At 36.9% G+C, this 19,841-nt stretch overlaps 1 protein-coding gene across 3 annotated transcripts in view; it reads right to left on the minus strand.

Annotated features, from left to right (window-relative positions):
• PALLD (palladin, cytoskeletal associated protein) overlaps positions 1–19,841 on the minus strand; it is a 238,671-nt gene that overhangs the window by 3,708 nt on the left and 215,122 nt on the right. For 2 of the 3 annotated variants that reach the window (XM_088132473.1, XM_007429815.4), the window contains 8 exons: positions 19,093–19,194; positions 17,149–17,199; positions 16,259–16,480; positions 11,657–11,806; positions 5,560–5,654; positions 4,874–5,006; positions 3,678–3,885; positions 1,873–2,038 (listed from right to left, as the gene is read on the minus strand). In XM_088132473.1, the coding sequence (XP_087988599.1) occupies positions 1,873–2,038; positions 3,678–3,885; positions 4,874–5,006; positions 5,560–5,654; positions 11,657–11,806; positions 16,259–16,480; positions 17,149–17,199; positions 19,093–19,194 (1,127 nt within the window). The remainder of the gene's footprint in view (positions 1–1,872; positions 2,039–3,677; positions 3,886–4,873; positions 5,007–5,559; positions 5,655–11,656; positions 11,807–16,258; positions 16,481–17,148; positions 17,200–19,092; positions 19,195–19,841) is intronic. The other variant, XM_088132480.1, reaches the window with a different exon arrangement.

Here is a 19,841-nt window from a genome sequence, read left to right on the forward strand (position 1 = left end):
CTAAATGACTTGTATAAATGTATAAATCATTTTAAATAACTGAATGAGAAAACAAGGATAATGTTTCAGCTCCTAGATCAAGTGAATACAATGTATGAAGAAACAACCTGTCTCTCAACTGATGTTTCTCTAGCAGTTTCCAGTGAAGTTAATAAACATTAACTAAATTATGACTGGTTTCATGTTTTTTATATTATATATTTTAAAATAGATCACCATCAGAAAAAAACACACATAAAATCGGTTTTAGTTGTCTTTTCACCACAGAAGCACAGATATAATGCATTTCAGATGCATGTATGTCTTCCGGCCTGTTATTAGCCAACAATAAAACATAAAATAATTCATAATTTAAAATCTGCCCTACTAAAGTTATCCCAGTTCAGTTCCTACCAGCTACAGTGGACTTATATAGATCTCTTAAGAATTTGGCTGAATGTTGTATAATATTGGGCTACTCTATAAGAATGTTCACACAGAAAGGATAAAATAATGAATTCCCCATCTCAGTTTACCATATTTCTAGTAATAGACATGACAATTTCTCTGTAAAATGAGCAATGCAGCATAGACTATATAGACTATCAGTCTTTTTCCTGCCACAGGGCAAAGGTGCTTATGGGATTTTTTAATCTACCTGCTAAAATTGCCAACAGTAATAGCATTTTAAGGGTGATCACAGGAAAAGCTCATAGCTATTTGGTATGATGGTATATGACAAATAAGCAGCTTCTTTTAACACCCAGTCAGGTGAAGTATTTTAAAACTCAAGTTCTTAAATGGAAAGTGACATTAGGCACATAGCTAGCATTAAAGGAATCACAAAAAATTAGATTGAATTATGTCTAATGCAACGTAATCATCAAGGGTGTAACGTGAAGCAGCATATTGCAGTTCTGCTGCTACCATGGCTTCAAAAAGGTAATTGCCCACACAAATGTTTGAACAGAAGTGGCAGTCCTCAATACATTTCAGCTCCATGCATTTCAACACATACTTTCCATGTGTTCATAAGCTTTTTGGGGATACTTGTACAATTCATTTATTTGAATTATATTCCACTTTTCCTTCAGAAGGTCTAGTTGGTGGTATACACAGTACTCCTTCCTCCAATTTCTTGTTTTACCACAACAATCCTGTAACACAGATTGAGCTGAGGGAGTGTGACTAGTCCAAAATCATCAGTGAGCTCCTGCGACTGAGGGTGGAACTGGATTTACAGTAACTCCAAGGGTCTAGTCCAGCATCTCATTACTACACCACACTGACTCTCACCAGGTCAATTTGAATTTTATCTGTTTACAAAGACTACAACTTTCAATTTCTGATAATAAGAAGCTTCATTTTGCAGTAAATATTAAAGCACATGTAAAATCTTCTCAAACCAATTATGGCAATTGAAAGTTCTGGGAGATCATTTGTATTTAGGAGTAAATAAGAGATCTTTTGGCTATGTTCGGAGGATAGAAAAGTGGATCAGCGGAACGTTTCAACTACAGAACTAAAATAAAAGTTCAACTACAGTAGAGACAATACACATTCCTGCGTCACACAATTCAGAGTTGGGATCCCTCTGGAAATGTAACCTATGGGGTATTTTCATACAGTCCCTATCTTCCAAGGATTTCTTTCTACAAAGCCTTTCTCAGGGTATAAACATTGAAGATTGCTTTAAAATTAACAGCCATGTATAATTCCCTTAGATCTGACTTGTATTTCTCTATAAGATGACTTACTATCAGGCAATGGCCAGAAGATGCATCCCCGGCTCAAACTGTTCATGTATTAGTTATGTATACTGTTGCTCAAGCCTTTAGATAAATGTTCGGCATAGACAACTGACATAGTTAATGAACAGTAAATGACACTAACCTCACTCTGTCAGTGTTATATGTAAGTGACTCATTTTCTTTCTTCCAGAAAATCTGAGGTGGAGGCACAGCTGAAACCCGGCATTCCAGTCGCACGGGATACCGCTCAGCCACTCCTGTATTCTGCAGTTTTTCTACAAATACAGGTGGCTTGTGTGCTTCCTTAGCTGAAAAAGAGAGAGATTCCCCCACCTCTTGCATCAGTAAGACATTACACATACATTTTGTAGTATTTTCTCTCAACATTTCTTAGGATTAGGGGTACCTGACACATAGATGTACTTGGAAAACTTCTCTTCATTTGCTGCTGCCCAATGGGCTGAGGAAGATGCAACTTAATGTTCCCACTTGCATTAGAAGAAAATGAAAGCCACAGTCTAGTCAAATGACTATGATGGAATGTAACCATTGCCAGAATTGCTGATAATTGTCTTATAATGAAGCACACTGCCCAATTATTTAAGCTTGGCTCTGTTCTCCCACTGGGAGTGAGTAACAAGAAGCTGATGAGGAAGTCAAAACTTTCAATAAGTCCCCAGACAGACCCCAGCTTCTCACTCCCCCATCAACTTCAAACCTTGCTTTCTGATTCTTTTAGGGAGGCAATAAAGAAGATGTCTCAGTAGGGATATAACAGACTGCTATAGTTTCCTTGTTAATTTCTGAAGAATTGTGGCACCCCTAACTAACAAGGAAAGCAAGCAGTGGCTCATTCAGTTCACATTGCTCACAGAACAAGGAGCTAGAATTCTTAGCAATTTGAGCTTACTGTTATGTGTGGACACAGCCACTGATTTCATCAGAAAAAATGTGCAGATTTTTTTTCTCTCTTATCAAAATCTGTTTATAAATGCTTTCTAATAGAAACCTACAGACAAGCACACGGGTCAATAAATGTTTTTCATACCCGCTGCAGGATATAAAGCCACTGATTTACTCATTTCACATAAGGCCTTTCAAAACATTCTAACTTTGGAGTCAGTTTTACATGAATGGCTGCAACATAGCAGATATCCCAACCACTCCAGTCAATGGCTGTTTTCAAGGCTCTTTCTCCTATAAAAGTGAGATCAGCCATCTCCAACTGCCAACTTGATGGGCATGATTCACATGCTTCCTGTCTATAGTTGGATCATTTACATAATCACACAGCAGTATGGAAGCCACTCACATAAAAGCTAAGCTAGTTATAAAGATCCCCATAAACAAAAGTTGTTTGTGTTTCAAACAAGTCACACTGTGTAGATACTTTCGCTTCTAAAACTGGAATAACTGTATACAGTGATGAATTCAGACCATCAGCTGGAACATAATCCATCCAGATCTCCTAAACATCTGCTATGCAGTTCCAAAATAGTGATGGCAGAATGGATTATATTTACCCCTCCTGGTGATCTGCGTTCATTCAGTTATAAATGTGTGGCTAATTTTCCTGCTTACGTGATTGCTACTGTAGCACACTGCTTTAAAAAGGAGGACCCAACTGGCAGCCCCAATGTGCTAGACTGTAACTCATTCATGAACTGTCACCACATCTCAGTACGACCACCTTAGGCACCTTCAAGATAGTCATCTACCATCTCCTGTAATACGGGCTTTTAATATTAGCCTGTTATAGGATTGTTATAAAGTAAGAAGAGAATGGGTGGCATAATATTGCTCATCAGGCCTAAAAAACCAGGAAACATTTGTCAAATGCCAAAATGTATGTTAAAAAGAATTATAGAATTATAGAGAAAGGAACTACAATTGACGGTTAAGTTCAGGCGCTCAAATACGTTTTCTCAAATTATGTAAGAGTCCTACCTGTCACAATCAGATCCAAGCTGAAGGTGTTCTGACCAGCTCGATTAGTGGCAACACATGTATAGATGCCAGCATCCCTTGCTGTGACTGGCTCTATGATTAAAGAGTGTATGCCATTTTCCCGTACAAGCATTTTGTGGGAACTATCAGAACGTATTACTCTTCCATTAAGTTGCCAGCTGATGTCGGGAGTTGGCAAGCCACTGACCTTAAACAGAATACACCACAGACCTCAGTAAGGCAAAAGCATATAAAGACTGTAGAAAAGCTGTATTAATTTGTTTCAGTGCATTGTGTTCTGTTATCCCAGAAGACCAGAAACAGGTAAAACTTCATCAACCCTTTCTGCATGCACGAGCAAACTTCTTAGTAGAGGGATGCAGTTCTATTTGAACTGACGTTCCATAACAGCATTAAGTACCACAATACACAGAATGAAAAGATTTTATGTCCTGTTATCTCTTTATATTTAATAATATCTTGATTACTACCTTTCATTTTTTTCCCTCCATCACAGCACTGTAAAATCTTATTTTCAAAGGAGGAATGTGTTAAAAAGGTTTCACTGAACTTAAAACTCCTTTTCAACTATATACTATTCAAGAAAATTAAACTCCATATTCAGAATCTTATGAGTCAATCTCAGCTTGTTGAATGACATATATCACTAATAACCATTACTGCTTGGCAAAGCTGCTTTACAGCCATGTTATGAGAAAGGTTTTAAAAGCACTCCAATAAAATCCTGAGTTACCTAAATACACTTGAAATTCAATAGTTTTTACTTTGGAAGATTTAAAAAAGATTTAAAAAGTTAAAAGGGACATAGAGGAAGAATGAATTTTGTTAAACATTTACAAAATGCATTTTCTTCTTTGTCTCCTTTGTGTATAGATACACTCCATTATTGAACTGGTTCCTCTATTGGTTTCCTATCAGATAACTTCCTCAGCCCTGTCTTAGAACTTATTTCACACAGTCCTCAAGTGGGATGACAACATAACATGATGTCACTCCAACAATAACTCTTAGGATAGAGTTAATGTAAATACAATAACATTTATTGAATGTAGCTCAATTCCATCTCTATCCAAAATCATTCTCATGTATTTGTAAAAATGTAAATGTAACACACTTGGAAAATCCAGTCAATATAACCTATACTTTCAAGATTAAAAATCAAATTAAAAATGTACCTTGCAATCCATTCTACAAAGTTTTCCTTCTTGAACCATCAGATCTCCTGGAGCCTGTAGGAAATGTGGTCGGAAGAAGCGTTCCTGGATTGGTTCATTTTCATCTCCACTATCCCTTGATCGAGACCGAGGTCTGTAGACAATATATAAAATAAATAACCCCATCTTTTCTGTGTCTGTAACTGTGAACATCTGTCACATCAGTAACAGAATAACAAAATGCATTACAGTAGACCATGAAATGAATCCAACAGTCTGAGAAAAGAAATTGCTATCTTTAAAGAACTAAATAGTTGTTTTGCTTATTATTTTTATTTAAAGTTGCCATTAAAAGCTACTTTAAAATTATTATGCCAAAATATTTTAAGAGTAAATATTTTAAGAGCTAAAACATTATATAGCTCAGTTCAGTTTCAACAAGAGTTTTCAGTTATGTAATGCAACATTAGTTTGTCACTGAATTTCTCTTGTAATCTAAAATTCATATACTTTTTCATCTCTGAAAAGAGGTTCAGTTTGAAAAGTTGACTTTTAAAGCATTAAATACAGAGGAGAGATCCAGCTAATCATATAACTTCCTCAGTCAGTAATGCCAGCAAATAAAGTAAAAATGATGAAAAGAACAAAGAAAATATATTAGTACTAGAGCCACAAAGTTCTCTTAAGTTCATAATTAACTATAATACCTTCTGACATGAGGCTGGCTAGGAGGTGTCCGGGGACTGCGCCCCCTCTGATTGACCGCTTGGACCATCAACCGTCCTGTACAACTTATTCTGCCCTACCATTTGAAGAAAAGGAAAAAAAGGAAAGAGAAATTATATACATGAAAAACAGTTTTGCAGAATAGCTTTTTTTTAACAATTAGGTCTTCTAACGGTTCTTTAGGTTGCTACTTACATACTTTTACAAAATGTTTGTTTTTGGAGACTAAATGTTGTTTTGGGGGAGAGTTTGCAGTTTTTCCATAGTAAATGTAATCACATCCTTCCCAAGAACTGTTGCAAGCCCAACAAGAAAGGAGGTGGTCAGTGAACACCCAGAAGCTTACTAGAAATACAAGCAGCTGTTTAACCACAAAACATGCAGCAATGACCTACGACAACTCCCAGGTTTGGCTGACCCTTGAGTATGACAGTCTCAATGAAATTCTTTTTCTTCCCTATCATAGCTGCTACCTAATTAATCTGCCCCCCTCATTTTCGGCCCAGAGAGCAAATTTACTGAGTAGGATAAAAGTGAATAGCAACTATTGCTCCTTTTCTCACCATTAGGTTTTCTTTCAGAGTTACCAAATCTTGGTTTAAAAAAAAAAAAAAACAGATGGCCACTAGATGGCAGCATACAGGAAACTCTAACTTGCTGCCACTTGGTTGGAATTATCGCAGCTCAGATCTAGTAGCACCACATTTAATTTGTTTATATTTACACATCCCACCCCCTTTCAGATATTTAAAATATGTATTTATAGATATATGCTCCAGATTCACTCTATGGAAATTCTACAGCAAAATTCACTACATTCAGCTGAACCTGGTAACAGCACAATACTATATGGGATGAGGAACACAGAGTTCCTAATCACATGGATCACTGTAACTGCATTCAGCTGAACTTGGTTACATGATCAGAAGTAGTTACTGCAAGAAACACAGCCACCCTGGAAGATTTTTATGGGGTCCCCCTAACCAACCTTTTTAGACTGGAGAAGCACTTGGACAACTAGCAAAACGTCTCTAACCAAAAAGAAAAGAAGTCCAGTTGCCATGACTCAACCTCCAGACAATTCCACCTGAATGACTGAGAATCTTCATAAACAGACAGCCAACTGTGTACATTAAACACTGCTGGGTCAGATTAAAAAAGCAGTTGCTTTCAGACAATTTTATCTATTTATTTCAGGAAATCATATATATTTACTTGAGAATAAATTCCACTGCCTATAATGGGATTTATTTCTGCATACTCAAATACAGGATTTACCGTTAATCTGAGAACTAGATGAGGAAAAGTTATGTATCTGTTATCAAAAGAACCATTAACTCACACATGCCTGGGATATAAGAACTGGGCCTGAAGCATTAAAAAATCCTTTATGAACCCCCCCAAAAATTACAATCTCTCACATCTGTGATTTCGCATACGTATTTAAAAAATTATCCACAAAACATATGAAATATAAAAGCTGAATGTAAATTGCAAAGTATAATCACAAACACAGGAAGCAAATACCTTGTTTTTATGCAAAGAGAAAGGAAAACTATAATTATTACAGCAGTAGTATTATTACATTTAGATTTGTTTAGATCTTTCAAGAATTTAAAATATTTCCCAGTGCTTGCAAAGCCTTGGAAAATAAATGCTCTTATCCCTAAGATGGGCTGGGCTGGGGAAACTAAGACCAGGTCAAAGTGGCAGGCCACCCACGGCAGTCAGGGCAGACGTTTCCTGATTTATAACTCAGTTTCTTAGCTGTTGTCAGCCATAGGTCCTGACAGTATTTCTTAACAGGATGAGTTTCACAGTTAAGATGGTTATATTTGTAGATTGCCCAACAACGGCAACTAGACAATCCTAAATAAAGTGTGGACAACCGCTATGATCCTAAGAATCTGACACACCCATTTACTGAACTGCAGCTTAACCTTTCAATTGTGAGGGCCACTGCAGAGAAACTAGAAAAGTGTGGGAGGTGGGTGGGGGCAGGAAGTAGTTACTTACAGTCATGTGAAAAAGGACACCCCATTGATTTTTTAAAACTTTTTCAACATATTTCAACATAGAAACATTTGATCTTCATTTCAGCAGTACTGATAGATAAAGGGGATATAACAGATATCATGCTCCATTTGTGTATTTACTTTTTCCAAAAAAGGAAATGGCATATCTGTTAATTTTGGGCTGAATGAATGATGCAAAGTCAATTTTTCATAGTTTCTTTTTTGTTCAATTACATCACCTTTATTTTTATATACTGTTTGAATATAGATAAAATACTGATAGGTCCACATGTGTTAAAAAAAAGAAGAAAAAAAACTTATATGGGGTGTACTTACTTTTTCACATGACTGCATATCCCAATTTTGAGAACAGCCATTTTCCCAAAGTGGTTTTCAAGCAAATAAAAATAATTGCAAATAAATATCATAAATATAACATTTAAATTCACTTGAATGCATGTACTGAGGGAGGCTCTGCTTTTAGTCATAAATGCACCAGTGAAGTATCAGACCCTTGAATAGGCAAAGTCTGCAATCACATGGAAAAAGCACGTCTGGATAACTTCCTACAAGGCACAAATACTTTCTCTTTCCGTGACATGGCCATACATCCATCTCAGTGCCATAATCCCACTCTCTCCTGTACGCACCTCTCAATCAGTATCTCAAGTATGCTGTTAGCAACCTTCGAACATTTGTTTTTATTACTGTATTATACTAGTGGACATCTGTACTAATTCTGTGGCCTACGGTCATATTTCCATTAATGTTTAGGATTGCAAGGCAAACCTATTTCCACATGATGATGTAACAGATTGGAATTTGCATCTTCTGATGTGAAAAGCTTGCATATTAATCTACTGCTGTCCTTGGTCTCAAACATATTGTTAAAAGCACAGAGGCACTATGTTAATACCAGGAGATGCAAGTATGTTTATTTAGAAAATGAAATTGTGATAAGAGAATATAAATGACTTGATGAACCAAACAAACACTCTTTGTTACAAATATAAAATGACCTTCCAGAACTCATATCCAGAGAGCTACTTGGTAATTTTCCCACATAGATGCGTAAATGAAGCACTTTTTTGCACTCTAGACAAAGAGCAAAACATTTTAATTTTAAAGAACGTTGCTTTTTATCACTATACAAAATGAATACAATCCTAAATCAACTTAATCTATCATTGAATTTAAATGGAACACCTTATAGTAGGTATGTTTACGTATATGTAGGATTGCACTGTTAATCATCAAAAGACACTTGGTGAGAAGACTGAAAAGGAATAATTCTACTACCATATGCTGTATATCCAAATAGCCTACAGTGCACACTTTTCAGAATACTCAGACAATGGAAGAGTTTGTGCAGCTGATGGACTCACTGACCATGAGACAGCAATTCTTTACACGAATCCCAAGGGAATCATTTCAAAGCAATATACACTACTTTTTGTTTCATTATAATGTATTTACACATTTCTCAATGTTCAAAAAATACCTATACTTGGAAAGGATAGTCAGTATTTGGAGGAAGGAGCAGTCTTGCATACATGCACAAAAAGTGGTAACTGGAATGTAGGCAGTATCTCTGATAATATGGTTAGGTTAAATAAAGTCAGAGAGATCTATACAAGATCACTGTGCAAACTGAGGTAAGAGCCCATGGGTACATTCTGTTTATTCCTGGATAATAAAGAATTCCAGCACAGACAAGCCAAATGAATGCATACACTCTCAAACATGGCATATAACCAAGTCCTGAATTAATTCTCCTGCTCCCTGTTTTATAGGAAAACAACTTGGAAATAACTTCAAAATGACCTTTTTGGTCATGCCGTACAATGTTTTTTTCTATTACATGAATAAACTGCTCACAAATTCCCATGCCCCGTTATTCTCTGGCAAGAGTATAGGATGAAATGGAAAACTTAACTTTAGTGAAGCATTTAGTGGGATATAGTTTAAAATTAACTTAACAAAACCTTGGACTAGTTATAAACTATAGATACTGAATAAATACAGGTAGTCCTCACCAAACAACCACAATTGCAACTGGAATCTTGATTGTTGAGCAAAGCGGTTGTTAATTGAGACACCCACATGACTGCTTCGCTCAATGACTGCAATCTGGGCACTCCTGGTTGTGGTTGTTAAGCAATCTCCCAGGTCGTTAAGTGGATGGAGCGAAAGAGCTGTCTGCTGAAGGACTTCAGCTCTTCATGGAGCTGAAATCCTCCCTGCAGGCAGTTCTTTGAGAGCAAAAGGGCTGCTTGCCAGACCGTTTCAGCTCTGTGTGGAGCTGAAATCCTCCCAGCAGGTAGCCCTTTCACTCTCAAACATTCCTAAAGCCGGCCAAGCTGTTTGCCCTCCCCTCCACGGAGGGAGGGGAAATCCTTCATGTGGCTGGAGGAACGGAGCTCAAATCGTCAGGATTTGACTTCCGTTCCTACACACCACCAAGAGGTTTCCTTCCGTCCCCTCTGCTTGCAACCTTCCCTGCGCTGACTTTCTGGGGAAGCCGGCAGAGAAGATTGCAAATGGCGAACACATGATCATGGGCCGCTTGACAACTGGATGTAAATATGAAGCGGTTACCAGGTGCCCGAAAAGCAGCCACATGACTGTGGGGGGGGGGCACGTTTTACGATGGCTGGAAGTGCTGTACAGGCCATAAAGCACCCTTTCCGAGGGCGTCATAACTTTGAACCATCATTAAACGAATGATTTTTAAGCAAGGACTAACTGTAAGGAAAACCACCCAGTTTAAAATAACATATCTGAGTTAGGCCCAGTTTAGCTAAACAAGACAGCACCTCCACCTCACAACACTGGGCAGTGTTATTATTATAAATTATTTTAATTTGTTTAATAGTGGAAGCAAAAACATCTGATTTCCTCTTTGTGGCCTAATGGGGATGCAGCATGGGTATTTTGAAGTATCTGAAGATATATACACATACATAAACTTGTTCTACAATGCTATAACATATTAGAACTGTATCTAAAATGGTACAACTTTTGCAACTTATACCCAGGCGTATAATCGCTGTTATGAAGACTACACTCTCACAAATGACACTGTAAATTGCATAAATTGTATATTTCTTACAATAAAATATTCTAACATGCAGTTTTATAGACTGGACTCCTGGCTATAAAAAGAGAGCCCTGTCAGTCCCTGCTCAATTGCTTGCCTCTAAAGATGCCAGCCACAGTAGCTGGTGAAACATCAGGAAATCTGTTGTCTAGACTACAGTCACTAAACCCTGAAGCCCAACACTGCCCAACAGATACTGACTATGAAAGCCTACATCAGTATATTGTGCCTTCTCTGTGGCAGTACCTGCCCGCTGGAATGAGGTTCCCTGAGATCCGGATGACTCCCATCCCACAAGGCCTTAGATATGGCTGTTTTCCCAGGCCGTGGGCTAGAGTTGGAACCCCTTGCTGGTTATGTTTCTATGTGTTCTAGTGTTGCTGACCAGATTTGCCATCTTGTTTTCTATTTCTTTTCTAGTTTATATTGTATTTTTATTCAAGTTTAGTCCAGGGTCTAAACTGGAGTCAAGTGGCACTTAAATGTAAATACTGTAAACAAACAAACAAACAAACAAATAACAATTCACAAGGGCATAAGGACCTGGGGTAAGTTTTATTATAGGAGAATATAAATGACTTGATGAACTCTGCAAAATGCCACCATTGGAGGAGGGGAGGAATCCTGTTTTTTCTCATAATATACAGTTCCACTCAGAGTTAATCAGAAATAAAAGTATATTAAACGATCAGTGATCAGCCAAATCAGGAAGGCACGTAAGCATGCAATGTAGTGTTTATATCTATATAAGGGTAGTTGCTCAAAGAAACAGTTTTGAGTCATTCCCCAACGGCTCTGTGTTCTCACCTTGGCATCATGAGTGTGAGATGAGTAGAAAAGGCTTAAGTATTACTTGCCCTAGAATGACATCATTTCTCAATTAAATATTTAACTCAGATTATGAATGTAAACAAACATCTGTGCCCAGGGGCATACTGATTCTACAGCTAAGGCTTGATTTACCTGTGGATTGGCAGCCATGATAGTATAATTCCCATCATCATCCAGGGTGGAGGCAGTGGTGTGGAGAGAGCAAGTCCCATCAAGTTCTCTTTGCATCCTGTAGTGTTCATTCCTTTTAGAGATTTGCTTACCATCTTTGAACCAATAGATCTATATTAGGAGAAATCAAAACCAAAACATAAACAATGAAAGGGAAACACAATAAAAATTTATAATCTGTGAATGAAGAATGAATCCAAGTGCTGATCTCAGAAAGAAAATAAAAAGGATCTAGAGTAAATTCCTGCCTTTCCTTCTGTTGTATGACTTGGGACAAATACTTGGAAAATAAAAAGCCATTTCACTTCATTGGCTTAACAGCGAGTAGTTCATATATTTGTGTTTTGAAGCATACTGGAGACTGAGATGGTATAAGATGATGGACTAATGAAGGAGTCAGGAAATTGATTCTCCCATTGCTGTTGCATTACTATTTCCACCTTCCCTCATCACTGGCTAGAAAGTAAACAGTGATACATTTTCTATGAACATTTTTCCTCATAAAGTTATACTGCTAGTCTTGCCAACAGTATAATGTCCAATTAAGCTTCCTAGGTCCAATTAGAGACCGAATGAAACACTCAAACATTTAAGATTAATGAAAGTTCTTATTATCCTACTCTGATATGGCTTCTCTACCAGATATTGCCACCCAAGTTTTTTTTTATGATTAGTAACTACATGTTGAGTTTGTTAATGCTGAGTGTTTTTGCTGTTTGGAATTATTGGAATCATAATTAAGTTCAATGATCATATTGATAATTATTAAATGAAAAAAAACTGATTTCAATTATATAATACTGTAAAGGGCTTAATTTCTTTTTTTCCAAAATCAATAGTATGGTAATATCTTTATTTGGACCAAGCAAAATAACCCAAAAAATGCAGCAGCTTTTGAATTTTCCAGAACTTTTCATTAGACAAGAAAATGTTGCCTCCTTCCCCCGCAGCTATGAAAACACAAAGTGTTCATCAGTCTTGATCTGAACATCTGGTCTAATTTTTTAGCTATGTGCTTCTTCCTCCTTCCTGCATTCAGTAACATCTCATCTGATAAACAATTTTGGAGAACTCAAAAATGTGCATTCTCTTGTGCATCATTTTCACTGGGCCTAATAAAAGTATTACCCAACTGTGAATGTTACCTTTTTTTGACTCCTGGATCAAACTCAGTTATGACTGCTTTCTAATGTATACTGTTATTAAACTAATCCTAGTAGTTCATCAAATACAAATACTTACCTTGCCATTTTGAGACACGATGCTGTATCATAGACAAAAACAGCAGCTGTATCATTTATGTTCAGTACTGGGGTTGTTTATCATAGGTAACAGGAGCCGAAAGAAAGTTTTCTATAGGCTCAGATACATATGGGCCCCAGTTGTACAAACTGACCTGACAAACTAATCCTTTAAAGCATTATTTCTCTGTGTGAATAAATGAGGCTACAGGAATATGCTCATAACTGGCTGTGTCAGATGTTAGTGAATAAAGAGGTAATGCAGGAAAAACTCTGAGGAAGATCTTTAATCTTGGGGGACTTGAATGAAAGATGCTGGTCAAAGGGCTTTTGAAGAACTAGGTCAGGAGGAATGATTAAGAGAACTTGCTAATTCTCATGACAATTGGATCCCTTTAGCAAACAGTTTTAATGCAGTCAACTCCTCTGAAAGCAGCATCATTGTCTCATTTTCATTTCCAGGGAAAAATAAAAAGTAGAAATTATCCAAAACTGTTAAATACCACAACAATTAATTCTGCCAAGTTCTTAACTTTTCTGATGCTTGACCACCACCTATTTATATTCAATGCATGAGATAAAGCTATGCATTAAATTTTAATAATACCCATTAAAGGAGGAATACTGATTGAGTCTCACACTTCCATATAAGGTTACAAGATACTGACAAGGACAGTGCTACTGCAAAGAGTATTTTTTTCCTGCTCTGTCTCGTACTAATCTGTATGTGCTGGATTGCAAAACATTGACATTGCCAACAAAGGCTGAATACAACCATGTGATGGCACAGTTTTAATGTCTCAAATAAAAAAGTCGAGCTATTGTTTGTAAACCCTAAATCTTAGCAAAGGCTTAGCTGCAAAAATAAGTTTGAACTTGCACACTACACAGATTTCCTAATATTACTTTTTAAATGTTGGTCTTGTAAGAGCCAGTAATTATTTTATCATATGCTTCTTTCATTACAGAATCTGGAGATTTGCCAAGAATTAAGCAAGTTAGATACATAAAGGAGTTTATGCCTGGTGTCCTAGATTAACATGACTGAGTGTGGTTTTTACTGTTAATTCAGTTGTATAATAATTAATACATAATTCCTTCCTCTTGCCCCACAGCAATATTCTGTATGTAGTCAAATGTTTTCCCTTTAGAAAATTACCATTATCTCATGTTACTGTTGCACGTTGCTTGTGTCAAGTTAAATAACATCTTTAATTTTTTTTTAATCAACCACACACAGTTTAACTGAGTTGAAGTAAATTTTTGGGGGTAAAAAGATTATCAATATAAAATACAGGAAACTAAATGCCAGAATCTCAAAATTTTGAAGTTCACCTTTAAGGCAGTTTCCTTCTGTGTGTATTATCCTCAGATGTATTTTACTACTGGAGTTCGTAATTGAGATATAGTCAAAAGATTAGATTTCAATGTCTCTATATCAGGAAGGAAGGAAGGAAGGAAGGAAGGAAGGAAGGAAGGAAGGAAGGAAGGAAGGAAGGAAGGAAGGAAGGAAGGAAGGAAAAAACTGTACTATTTCCTATGCCTGGGATCCTGAATTTCCTGCTGTTAGTGGAAGCTGTTATTTGAGCGCTGTTGTGCTCATGGATATCTCACCAGTGGAAGGGAAAATAAATAATTTCACTATTCTTCCTTTTGTTGTACCACTAAAAAAATCTGCTCAAAAGGACTAGGGGAACTTCTAGAGGAGTGGCAGGATGAAGGGATGTTCAGAATGATCAAAAATGATATTTTACCCTTCTAGCAGTAAAATCACTAACTAGGTTTCAGTCATATCCATGAATTGAAAGGCTCCCTTTGTTCACTGATACCCAGTAAAGGCATCAGCTTACGCACACATGCACACAGATACATTTATCTTCCATTTCATAATTGGAAATTTAATAGTAATGAGAAAGAGGAGATTATTCCAAATATCACAGTATTCAAAAGATTTCTCCTCTGTTCATGTTTTTTTAAACTCCCAAAGCAGAGGTGGACCCCAAGGTCCCTTAGAACTCATGCATCATTTAGAACACAAAATATATGTTCTTGAAGTGATTTCATGAATCATACTTGTGAGAAACAAGTTTTGTACTGGTTATTCACATCTTAAACAGAATCTGGGAGGAAGACTTAACAAGAAGCAAAAATGTTGTTCACTGAACCACTAGGAGCACCACCATACCAAAACATCATGTTGCAGTATAACCTCAGGCTGCTAGTAAAATAGAGCAATTTCAGGGAACAAGAAAGTTAAATTAAGCATGGTGGGGTTGTTTAGGAAGCATTTCAAACATAATAATGTTCAGTTACACATTCTGACATGCATATTCTATATAACATTGCAATGCCTCTGATCTCATAACAACATCCCTGTGGCAATGTGTAGCCCTACACCTAATTTCAACAGATTTTTCCAAGCATTCAATGCAGTTCAGTTCAGATCTATGGGAGCTCTACTGGCATCCTGATGCTTGGCAGAGAGAGAAAAGATGTCAGAAAGAGAGAAATGATGGCTTGAAGAGGGAAAACAGCTATCAGAATGGATGGCTATGACTGCCCCTGATTCTAGCTCCATTAAGGCACACAAAAAAACCACCCCAAAGAGAATGTCAGAGTTTACAAAATCCATTTGAGATTAAGAAATATCAAGACTATACAAAGTAGAGAAGGGTTTGCTACTCTTTGGGGACCACCAACAACAAACACATGTATAGAAAATGTGACTTATTGCTGAACTATAGCTCCAGCATGCTTCTTTTTGGTTGGGTTGGCTTGGGGCTGCTGGCAGTTGTATTTCAAGCCATCAGGAGAACCCCAGGTTCCCAATTCCTGCTCATCCCAACCTTTGCGGCCATGAATTTTCTTTTGCTGTGCGTATTACGAAGCATGGCTGAACTGATAACATGTGAAGTCTGTTGTAGATTAGAACAGAAGTATTATATTGTTTACATGTCTAAGTTTGTCATTAACAAAAGGGCTTTTGGACTATCAGTTCTAACCAGTAGAACTGAGAATCTACCTGTTGGGAAAGCTCCAAAGAATATCCCAAAAGGCTTAATAGATCTTCCAGTTCACTGAACATTGAGGAAAAACCTGAAAGTATATGCAGTGGAATTCAACATCCTAATTATTCATATGGCTATACTATACAGCCATTTTGATACGAGTTAAAAAAAACTCTACATATTCAAAATTTGGGTGGTCACATTTTAAGGAAATTAGAAAAGCCCAAAGAGCATATTTTACAGAATCTCCAATGAAAGAGTTCTTTAATGTTTTGTGTGAAATGTCCAAGGATGGTTTTCTTCTTTTTTCTCACCTTTGGGTTTGGATTTCCAGACACTCTGCATATAAAGGTGACTGGCATTCCTTCAAATATTTTGTAGTGTTTAAGTTTCATCTCAAAATACGGGGCCAGGCTGTTATCAGGAACATCTTTCCCATGCTCCACTTCATCATCAGACTCTTCTACTGGAGATCTCTCCAGTCTAAATTCAATCTCACCGATCAGTCTCTGTTCAAAACTGGAGACTTTATATTCCTATAAATAACAAAAAAATAAAGTTAGTCTTTTAAGGCTACTTTATCCAGCAGGCTATTTGATGAGATTATAACTAATTCAATTTTCCAGATTTTTTTTAAAATGTAGACATTTAGGGCACATTAAAAACAGCACTCTATGAAGCAAAATATAAATGAATATATTAGCTGAGCAATGGGCATACACAATAGGATTCCTGGGTGGATTTAAAGATTACAATGTCTCTGCTTTAAGGACTGGAAATACTGAAATAACCCCTTAGATTATATTTAATTAGTTAAGTTTACTGCCCTGAATGCAGAATAACAATCCGTTTGATCATTTTAAATAACGAACCATATTTTGAATGGGATCCACTCCATATGTGGGGCCTGGAGAACTGCCCTCCCTAAAAATGGTCTGAGGTGGAGGTGTCGGGTTCCAACCAATAAATGTAATTGATGGATTTAATTTTGCTACACATCATGGTTTTCATACAACAAACCAACCTTCCCCATGAATAAGGAAATACTGTACAACAAAGAATAACCTTAAACGTTATGAGTGTTAGAGAATTATGCAAAAGAAAGAAAGCAATGGTTAAATTCTGGAAACAGCATTACAAAGCCAAAAAAGGAAGTGACAAGAGGTCAACAGACAGGAAAGCAAGAAAAAAAGGAAAGTGGAACCTTTTGCACAGCCTCATGAGTCACTATAGAAGCATCAACAGAACCAGTTCCCTGTAAAAGCAGAAAAAAATATGGACACTAAAGGAAGTGTAAGAGAATTCCGCAATAATCTCAGACAAATCTTTTTTCAGAATTGATTATAAATGATGACCACCAGTCATTTCATTAAAATGCAGAAATGTTGTTCTTCTTCTGGACTAAAAAAAGGTATCTCAAGATGCAGAGACTATATTTGGTGTTGAAATAATGAAAAGCAGAAGGACAGAAGAAATGAGAATTTAAGGAGATCTTAAAATCGTTATTCCATGTGATAATATAGGGAAGAAACGCTGTATTTTGCATTACAATTGCTTCTCAATGATCGTACAAGAGTTTGAACGAAATCATCTTGATTTTATTGGATTCTGTTCTCTGTATAGGCCAAATTCAGATCCCATCTTTTTTTCTTTTTTTTGTAGGAATAATCAAGCATCTGCCTATGCAGTTAAGTATAAATGCCTTGGCCTGTAACAAAATAATCTGGGCAGCCTATAAAACCTTCCATTTCTGCTTCAAATTAACCAGCTCTTAGTTAAGTGATTAACCTATCTCCACAATTTCTTCATACTTTACGGCTGTCTATATCTATCTACTATACAACTAAAACATTACTGTCTTAAAAAAAAAAAAACACCACAGAAAGGACACCACACGTTTCTTCCCATGCATGCAAACCATGGGAGGACAGCCTCAGAGCAAGCGTGGAATCTTTCAGTCCACTTTGCAGACCTGAATCCACAACAAGCAATGTTGATTGTCCATAAAGCAGGCCATTAAAAACTGAAGAAGGCCAATTCACACCTAATATACTAGTAGCCCCATTCATTCCCTAGGCCCTGATATATAGGCAATTCACGTTCAAGTTAATGCAGCCCAAAGGGCTATATTTTATAGAGGGGAGAAGTATCATACAGTACTAAGAAAACCTGATAGTACTTCAGAACTCTTGCATTCATATATCATTTCAGTTGTCTGATGAAAATATAGGGCAAGTTAGATTTATGGCTTAGGTTCTATGACTTGGCACAGCTAGAAGTATACCTATCCGTGTTTTATTTAAACATGTTTTCCAAATTCAGGACGCAGCCTTTATCTGATGCAGAACATAGGCATAAGCAAATACAAAAGAAGAAACAGCTATTTTCTTTGGATAGTTCTGGGCAAAAAGACCCGGCTCCTACATTTGGACAACATATTTCAATCTATACAATCTATATAAACTCAGTTGGATGGGTTACTAGCACATCACTTATGGAGGAGCCACTGGGCATGAGCAGACATATTCAAATTTAACCAAAAGTATAACAACCAGGCCAATGTCCTCCTCTCTTGGGCTGGAGTGTTACTAAAAAGCAGAATATTCCACACCAAAACATTTTATGTAGATTTGATATCACGTTACTTTGAAATTTATCTATAGCTGGTACACAGAATAACTTTGATCAGAAGATTAAATCCTGAAGCCTGAATACTTTTCTTCAAATCCAAAATTTCTTGTAATTCAACTCCATTTAGGTAACCAGACTTGGGGGAAGGAAATATGAAGCTGGCCCTATAAACATGTAATGAAGTATGAATCTCTTTATGAAAACATATATTGGCCTGCACAACTAAGCCATAATGTAAGGATTTTTTGTGTGTGGGGGGGTGTTAATTGATATGTGAACCTAGCCATTGTGGTTTAGCTTTTTGTAAGAACCAGCCTAGATTAGCTTGTTAGGGTCACTGTTTAAGAATCCCAGATTAACTACATGCTGGTCAAAGACCATAAAATAGTTTACCTACCTACCTGGATTAAACTTTATGTGTAAATGCAGGCAATGTTCTCATCATCCTCAAAAACAAGACAATTATAACATGAAAATTGCTATTTTATTATGTGAGTGGAAAGCTATTTTGCAGCACCTGTTCTGCAAGTTCCTCTTCTGGTTCTTGAATATTGAAGACTGTTGCAGCACTGTCAGCCCCCAGCAATCGACGAGCCATCTTCTCCTCATATGTTAACTTCTAAACCAGAAGAAGAAGACGACATTTCCATCACCTACCAATGAATACATGAATAGTATACTCCAAATTTCAACACATCCTCCAATGTAACTAATACATTTCTGTCAGAGGTAGACAAAATTCTACTGATCAAGAGCCACAGTCAACATTTTTGGAGGTTACCAAAGATCAATGGGCAGACTGATGAAATAAAGTATGTGGGGCAAAATCATAAATGGCACGGGACTAGCATTTTCATGACTTCCGTGAACTAGGGAGTGTTGTTCTTATTTTAGGACTTCTGCTACAGTTTTTGTGAGTTTCATGCCTTAAAATAGCTGGAAATAGTGCCATCAATTTTCACTAATCACAGTCAGAAAAAGCTCTGGAGGCAAAAAGGGGATTCCAGAGCTGCCAGTTTTAAGATAATGTTTCTTGGAAATTTGCTAGCTTTCTTTCTAGAAGAAAGATAGGAGGAACAGTTCGTTCTTGCAGCCCAGAGAAAATAAGAAATCCACTTACATCAGATCAGAGTACATTCAATGACTCCAGAGCTATCTGTACAATTAGAACCTATCTTGGCAATGGATTGAATCCACAGGCCCTTTTTGCTAAAGACTCTCTGTCCAAGAAAGGAGACCTCTGGATCAAACCTGTTCTAAGTTTAG

Source organism: Python bivittatus, unplaced genomic scaffold (assembly GCF_059951505.1).
Source record: "Python bivittatus isolate LINGU-HERP-01145 unplaced genomic scaffold, Pbiv_v1 ctg000070_np1212, whole genome shotgun sequence".
Classification (NCBI taxonomy): Eukaryota; Metazoa; Chordata; class Lepidosauria; order Squamata; family Pythonidae; genus Python; species Python bivittatus.